The sequence below is a fragment of the Sinocyclocheilus anshuiensis genome, unplaced genomic scaffold, assembly GCF_001515605.1.
Source record: "Sinocyclocheilus anshuiensis isolate Anshui unplaced genomic scaffold, SAMN03320099.WGS_v1.1 scaffold873, whole genome shotgun sequence".
In the NCBI taxonomy this organism is placed as follows: Eukaryota; Metazoa; Chordata; class Actinopteri; order Cypriniformes; family Cyprinidae; genus Sinocyclocheilus; species Sinocyclocheilus anshuiensis.
Window position 1 is genome coordinate 41,725 of NW_015557103.1, and position 8,928 is coordinate 50,652.

Consider the following 8,928-nt stretch of genomic DNA (forward strand, 5'->3'; position numbering starts at 1 on the left):
CCATATTTATTCCCTGGCAATCATTCTCAAATTGATAATTTATGTTTTTGTCAGGAAATGAATGTATGTAAATATATTCAGATAAACATATAAGATAAACATTAATCAAACTAAGTCGCTTGTATTATCAGATTTGTGCTATTTTAGTAAAATTTATTATCATCTAAAATTTCAAGAGTTGATTTATGTGGATGCTTTGAGGTTTCAATTTAGAGAAAGAAAAAAAGGAAGAAAGAAAGAAAGAAAAAATCTATTTGTAAATATCGTACTGTAAATATTTGTAAATATCTTTCTGTAAAACATTGACATCTAGTCGTTTGTTGTATCTTTCTAGGAAGTTTCTCCTCATCGCTGTAATTTGTAAGAAATTATTATTATTATTTTTTTGTACTTTTTAATATTATCTCTAAAACTTTAAATCTGTTTTGGAACAACAAAACACTTTTTGTGAAAAGTGAATTAAAATAAATAGTTGCCTTTATATATTTAGAAGGGGTCCCTCATTAGGGTGTCATCATAATTTGGTCTTTGGCATCACAATGTTTGAAAATATCTGAATTAATAAATGTTATTAATAAAAAATATTATTATTGTTTACATATGATCATATATCACAATATTTTTTTTATAGCACAATGAAAAGTCAGTGCTGAATAATAATTATTTTGCTCGAATAATTTAGTGTAGCTGACTTTGTGTTATCTGTTGAAATCTATGTTGAAACAGCAAAGAGCTAAATTAAGACCAATAATAATGGTACAAATGCAAACATTAATAAACAAACAAACATGGTATTTACATTTTCTCATGCATTTCTCTGGACAGCTTTACCTTGGAGTTTATAAATATAGAACTCACTCATGGAGCTTAAGGAAATATCCCCGGGTTCATTTGCATTTTTTTTCTATTCATTTAAATAACAATTGTCACATGATGTCTTTGATTATACAAGTGGCTTTAACGGTGAGCATGAACATACAGACTAATTTCTCTTTGAATTTTTTTAACAGGGATTGTATCCTTGATCTCTCTGGCAATCCTTTCGTATGATCGTTACAGTACTTTAACTGTTTACAACAAGAGGGCCCCAGACTACAGCAAACCCTTGTTAGCTGTCGGGGGCTCCTGGCTCTACTCACTGTTCTGGACGGTTCCCCCCTTACTGGGCTGGAGTAGCTATGGACTGGAAGGGGCAGGAACCAGTTGTTCGGTTACATGGACGGCTAACACCCCGCAGTCACATTCCTATATCATCTGTCTGTTAATTTTCTGTTTGGGAATCCCCGTGCTGGTCATGGTGTATTGTTACGGACGGCTCCTCTGCGCTGTCAAACAGGTAAATTCAGTCACAACACCTCAATTCAGTGTAAATGTTATTCACAATAGAAATAACCTACCATCTGGTTTAGAGAAACCACCGACTCATCAGGCTCAGGAATATAATTTATTGATATTTTTAAAGATGTCCTAAAATCACAGCAATTTTGCATATGTGTGAAGTGTATGTTGTGGAACAAATAAATTGCATTCCAAATATAATGCACACTTCATAAAGGGTCTTCTTTATTTTGTAAATGCACAATGCTTTTTTAGAAGCTAAAAACAGAGTTTGAGTATTTGAGATCTCAGAAACTTCTAAAAGAGGCTATTTTTCATGAGGTCCCATCAAGAACATAATCCTTTTTTGTGACCTATTCCGAAAAAGTGCATAATAGCGCTGACTTATCTTATTTTTCAGCATAGTAGAGAATGTGGATTCCAGATTTCACCGGCGTTTTGAGGTGGTTTAAACTTTATCTGGAGTCTGAGATATTGACCTAGTTTCAGCTTGAGTCAGAGAGTTATTGTTTAGTTCTAGAGATGATTGCAAACTGCACTGCAGGCAGCGGTTTTGTGTTGTGAAATCTGTCCCTGTTGTGTTAAAATTGTACACACATAATCAGAAATGCTTTCATGAGGGATTTGCGTATACTGAAGACCAGGTCTGAATCATCTGCTGGTGCAAAAAAAAAAAATACAATTCAATGTACATGTTTTTCCTCAGGTAGGGCGTATCAGGAAGACAGCAGCACGACGGAGAGAGTACCACATTTTATTTATGGTCATCACTACAGTGGTGTGCTACCTTTTGTGCTGGATGCCTTATGGGGTTGTCGCAATGATGGCCACGTTTGGATGTCCGGGGATCATCACACCCATTGCGAGCGTGGTGCCGTCCCTCCTTGCCAAAAGCAGCACAGTCATCAACCCTGTTATTTACATCCTTATGAACAATCAGGTTTGACTATTCCAACTTTTTAATTAGCATTAATTCATGGGATTTGATTTCTTATCATATACACCATGGTTCCATAAAAATTAACATTCCTTCCACAAATCTTAATCCAACATCCACAATGATGAAACAAATTACCATCTTATAGAAGGAACGATGCAGAGTACAAAATTGATTGTAGGAAATGATAAATAATACTAAACTCCTTTCAAAATGTGAGTTCTTTAAACAATAACAGCAGGTTAAGTATTTGTACAGCGACACCATTTTCTGTCAAAATATATTACAGGTTTTTGAAAAACATCAAACTTTTTACTGAAATGCAAGACGTAAATAAAAAGGTTAAAAGAAATAATATGCACAACAGTCAGTGTTAAACTTTTCTGAGCAAGACACTCTTCTCAGAGAGGTTTGTCAGTAGTAGTTCACATTCAAAACAGATTTATATTATGAAATGAATTATTCATAAAACACCTTTAAAAATGACACTGATCAATTATCTAGAGTTAAAATCTAACACTTATAGTACATTATAGTACATTAACAGCTTTGAAGTGTCATTCAACCAATGACAACGGCAAGAGATTTAATCACAAATTACCACAAAATATTATGAGAACAGCTCAGATAGACAGAAAAGAGAAATCTCTTTCCATTTCGACTCATTTCATACTGTAGCTTACCATATTTAAACATTCAAATTGAGAATTTATTTTGAAACTCTCGTTTTGTCCTGCATCACAACCATGTTTTGTGTACACAGCATATGTAATCTCTAAATGTATGTAATCTCTGTTACATGTCTTTCAGCATAAGGACCATCTGAGATGATCAGACTTTTGAAATTGCTTAATTACCCTCCTCATTGTAATGTCTTGTCTCAGTTTGTTACAAGAACTATGGGTAAAACCCCTATTAGATGATAAAAGTCTGTGTTAGTTTAAGTTTGAAGGGCTCGTACAGTCTTGAAGACCCGTACACCTTTTTATGCGACTGTACGTTTGAGTCTGTAAATCACAGTGGACACTTGATCTTACTGAATCCTGGCAGTGTGACCTTTCCCTTTTTCTTGAGGTCCTTCTCAGAAGCTGTACTCATTCGCTTGACAAGCAGTTTCTCGTAAAGCAGAGGGTGGTATGCCCCAAATGTGCAGGCTGCGTCGTAATACATCTCATGATAATGGCACAGATTAGTTTGTCTCATGGAAGGAATGTACTCGTACACATGGACCTCCTCACAAAAGTTCATCATCACGACTATACCTGTTAAATACACACACAGATATAGTCAATATACAGATATAGTCAATATATATCTGTCAATATATATAATTAATAATGACTGTACTGAGTAGCTCACATGAGTCCATCCAGATGTGAAGATTATCAGTGAATAACAACTTACATTTCAGTTTGCTTCTCACATAATCTATTGTACTGTACAATACCAGTCAAAAGTTTGGAATAATTATAATATTGTTTTTGAAAGAAAACTCTTATACTCACCAAGGCTACATTTATTTGATAAAAAATACAGTAAAAACAATAATAATGTGAAATTCTAATGCAATTTTAAATAACTGTTTTCTATTTGAATATTATTATTCCTGTGATAGCAAAGCTGAATTTTCAGCAGCCATTACTCCAGTCTTCAGTGTCACATGATGGTTTAGAAATCACTCTAATATGCTAATGTATTGCTTAAGAAACATTTCTTATTATTGTTGAAAACAGTTTTTGCTGTTTAATATGTTAGTGGAAACCATCATACACTACCATTTAAAGGTTTTGGGTAAGGGGGAAACAATTTTTATTCCGCATAGACACATTAAATCAAAATTAAAATTAACAGTAAAGACATGTATAATGTTACAAAAGATTTCTGTTTCAAATAAATGCTGTTCTTTTGAACTTTCTATTTATCAAAGAATCTGGTAAAAACAAAAAAAAAAAGTATCATATTTTCCGCAAAGATATTAAGCAGCAAAAGCTGTTTTCAACATTGACAATAATAAGGGTCACTATTAATAATTGAGCACCAAATCAGCAAATTACACTGCTTATGCAACACTGGAGACTGAAGTAATGGCTGCTGAAAATTCTGATTTTCCATCACATGAATAAATTAGATTTTAAAATATATTCACATAGAAAACAGTTATTTTAAACTGCACAATATTATTGTTTTATTGTATTTTTACTCCAATAAATGCAGCCTTGGTATGCCTAATAGAAATAAAAGAATATTAATGATTCAAAACTTTTATCTGGTAGTGTAATAAATTGTAATACATTTGTAAGACATGAAAGTTTCAAACCCCATTCATTGTAAGTGTCACTCACTGGGGTTTGGAGCTTTTAAGTCTTACTGGTTCATTTTTTCCCTTTTTTCACTAAAAAGGGAAAAAATGAACCAGTACATTCACAGAAGAAAGTAAGTCTTACAGATTTGGAATGACATGATGTTGAGTAAATGAAACAATCTCCTCAAAGATCTTGTTTAAATCTGATAAGACATTAGTACACTGCACACATTCTGTCAGCTGTGTGTACTGTACTTCATTGTTGGCCACCTCTCTGAAGCCTTGTATTTTAGTTTTACATCAAGACTCTGTTATCTGCCTGCAGGCTGGCAACACACACACAGCCTGACAGCACCCTGCCAAGATCAGACAAGAGAGTTGTCTCACTGCATACATGCACACACACAGGGGACACACGCATCAAATACTTGGCAGTATAGTCACACGCCAATGTGAAGGCCAATCAGGGGCCTGGATAGGCCGAGACAAAGCCAATCAGACATCGAGTCTCATGAGAAGAACAATAAGGCATCCACCCCTTAGGATAGCCAATCACCTAAGACAGATTGTTTGTTCAGTGTCCACATCTATAGGTTGTCAAGGCAACAAAGTGATCCAAGTGTACTGACTAACACCAACCCAGCTATCATTTGAGAACCAGCAGGGTGTGTGGGTTTGAATTTAATTGCCATCCTTTAGGCATACTACAGAAGCTGTGAAAAGATGATCACATGACACACACTAAGGTTTGAATGTAAACAGCTATTTCTGAACCTTGCTTCTTGACAAGTGACATAACATCGGACATCTCATCAGAATGAAGAAACAAGTCCATAAAACATTCCAGTTGATAATTACTGGGTCAATGACGTGACTCTTATTTTTGTCTTATATATTCATTAATCAAAAATACATTAAAAATGCAATTTATAAATATAATGACTTAAATGTATCTCTTCAAAGATGGGCATGTTTCTCATTTCTGATTTAAAATTAATTTTTAAATGGTTGAAAAGAAGACTGGCTTCAATCAGTTTGGCTTAATATTATATTGTTATTTTATAGAAAATTAATATTAATTTTCTATAAAATAACAATATAATATTAAATGTTGCTGCAACCAACACACAGAAAAAAAAAACATAATAAAAAAGGAAATTATATCAAGACTGCTGCTGAAGGTTAATAAGTCAGATCATTTGACCTTTTATGACATAAGGTTAGTTTAGGTTGAAAAATGAGGAGTCAGGTGGTGTGACTCCAAACATCTAATTAATCATTGATACTGTATATATGAATCAATAATCCATGATATGAATTAATAATCCATGTAAAACTATATTTAAAGGACTTTTTGAAAATAAGAATTAATTGTACCCTGACATGTATTTCTTGTAAAGTGTAAAGAAAATATATATTTTTTACTTGATGACTATACATCACATTTAAGAGTCATTGAAGTAAAATGTTTCTTTTTAAAATGCTACAATTTTTTTTTTTCTAAACCATGTGAAATCAACATGAATATGAAGAGTACATTGCTAAAAACCTGGCACAAGTGTTTTAAACTAGATTTTAAAAATATTTTTTACATGTCATTGAGATACTCCCACTTCAATTGGCCATAAAAAAAGAAAAAATAATAACTCCAAAAGAAGAATATATAATGCACTGAGGTGCTGCAATTCAAAGTAAGCTATAGGCAATCTGTCACACTGTCACGAATTCGGTCCATGGACTTCCGTTTATTCACCACCAGAGATCACCCTTTCCATTACATTGACTCTCGCACAACACAAACTGTTGCATAGCACCCCGGACTACATATCCCATCATTCTTTGCACGATTTGCACACTGCACTGATTGCACTCATTGCACACAGCTGTTTCTAATCACCTCACTCACTATATAACACCCACTCTAACCACCTTTCTCTGCTGAGTATTGTTTAGCCCGTACCCCATTCCGAGTCTCTGTGTTTTCCTTGTTTTGCCTTGCCTTGCCTGTTTCCGCGGTTTCTGATCTTTGCCTGTTTTCCTGGATTTTTCCCTCTCGTCTCGCCCCTGTGATTCTGTCTGCCGATCGGTGACCTACGCTAGCCCTGGGACTATTCTTGTGTTTTGCCCGCCATATACCTGTTTGCCATTGTTTGACCCTGCCTGTTTACCACGTCTCTTTAATAAAGCTTGCAGATGGATCCACACGTCTCACGTCTCGTCAGCCCCGTTACACACACAAAATTGAAATGTCATACACAATTGAAATGGCTCTGCATCTTTTGTGTGTCAGAAAATATGAGTGCTAATTTATTGTGTTTTGTGCAGTTTTACGGGTGCTTCCTCATCCTGTTTCATTGCAAACACAGCTCTCTAGAGAATGGACAGTCCTCTATGCCTTCAAGAACTACTGGTATCCAGCTCAACCGAAGGGCTTATAGCAACACAGTGGCTGGCAACGCACCTCCATCCATTGGTCTCCAAAATGAGTGCAGCACCCCTGTCTCAGGCTGAACCAATCCACAAAATAAATATTGCACCTTGATGTTCCAGCTCAACCCTGCCCCATTCTAATACATACTGTTCCAAATGATGCCAAGACAGAAATAATCTGTGTAGGGTTGTGGAGTGCCTACAAATCAAAAGCTAAAAATCAGAACTGTAGGAAAGAGATCTCTATAGTCATCTTTGTGATGACAAACTGTTGTCTGACCTAACACACACCATTTCAGTTAGTATTTGTATGTGACTTGTCAAAATAAATGTTACAAAGAGCAGGAAAAGTGCAAACAGCCACTAGTGACTTGTTAAAATAGATGTTTAGTGCTGGTACATTACTTCTGAATGTGCTTACCCCATGCTGACTGTATGTTCCCAACCCATTTTAAGGTTAGGCCTGAATAAGATGTTGAATAAATCTGTGAATTTACAGGAAGCTGGAAAACTGGTAAAATCCTCAATGCTTTGTATTATTTTGCTACCCTGCTCCTAATCTCACCATTATTTTCTGGAGATCAAGCATGGTGACATTTGGATCATTAGTCACATCATTGATTCAAAGGTGTCCAGTGATCTAAGACAGTATTTCCAAACTTGGTCATTTTAAAGGAAGAGTTTACCCAAAAATTTAAATTCTGTCATTTACTCACCCTCATCCTTAATAATTTAACTAATTTAAGTGTCGTATCCAGTTGGGTGAATTCAGTCCAGTGGCAGTATAAGCAAAAATGTCTGTGGTAAGCAAAAAACAAAAAAAAAGATAATTTCCCAGTTTTGGTGAAAAACACTTAAAGGGGTCATATGATGTTGCTAAAAAGAACATGATTTTGTGTATTTGGTGTAATGATTTGTGTTTATGCGGTTTAAGGTTAAAAAAACACATTATTTTCCACATACTGTACATTATTGTTTCTCCTCTATGCCCCGCCTTTCTGAAATGCGTTGATTTTTACAAAGCTCATCGGTCTGAAAAGCGAGGTGTGCTCTGATTGGCCAGCAATCCAGTGCGTTGTGATTGGCCGAATACCTCAAGCGTGTGATGGAAATGTTACGCCCCTACTATACTGTAATGCCCTGTCCGGCCGGAGCGACGAGACAAAAACATTAAAACCCATTATAAACGAGGCATTTGTTGCATCCAGTGGGGACATAATTAAGGATTATAATGACTTATACTGTCTTTTTACGCATTGCATCGCGCCGCGTTTATAATATTATTTTTGTTTTGTGACTTTGGGTGTGGAAACTTTAATGAGACTTACTAAACAGTGTCATTCTAGCATTTAACACTGAGGAGGAATTTAGCATAGAAGCCTTTAGATGGACTGAACTATGAAGGATGTAGCCTTCGAATAGATCACAGCAGGGTGACATATTTTCGTAGGCCACACTCTGGAAACAAGTTGAAGGTGTTCAGAAACTGAAGGTGTTCAATGCTCTATGGTGGTGACATTGAAATCTTCTGCCAATTGCATTTAAGCTTCGAAATTCATAAAAGTTGTGTTTATTTGTTAAGATTATCATAATGAGCAAAACATGTAAAAAAAAACAAACTTTGGTTGAGCTTAGTTTTTGTAATAATTCAAAAGCAAATGGACAGATACTACTGGGATTTTGTTGAAGCAACCAAAAAAAACAAATGTTGGCCCACAAAAATACGTCGTCACTGCAGCACTCTTTTGTGAAGCACCCTATCTCATTTTGTTAAAGTAAGTCATATGGTTTTGGAACAACATTAGGGTGGAGTAAATGAAAACAGTGTGGTTTAACCATGTCTTTACGTCAAAGCCATAATGGTGTGTTAAAGTAGGGTGACCATACGTGCCATTTTCCCAGGACGCGTCCTGGGAAAGAG

At 35.3% G+C, this 8,928-nt stretch overlaps 1 protein-coding gene across 6 annotated transcripts in view; it reads right to left on the reverse strand.

Moving 5' to 3' along the window:
• Window positions 1-2,286: 2,286 nt before the first annotated feature.
• Window positions 2,287-8,928, reverse strand: part of LOC107677626 (beta-galactoside alpha-2,6-sialyltransferase 2-like) — a 26,100-nt gene continuing 19,458 nt past the window's right edge. For all 6 annotated transcript variants that reach the window (XM_016472605.1, XM_016472603.1, XM_016472599.1 and 3 more), the window contains one exon: window positions 2,287-3,537. In XM_016472605.1, the coding sequence (XP_016328091.1) occupies window positions 3,290-3,537 (248 nt within the window). In that variant the 3' untranslated portion in view covers window positions 2,287-3,289. The remainder of the gene's footprint in view (window positions 3,538-8,928) is intronic.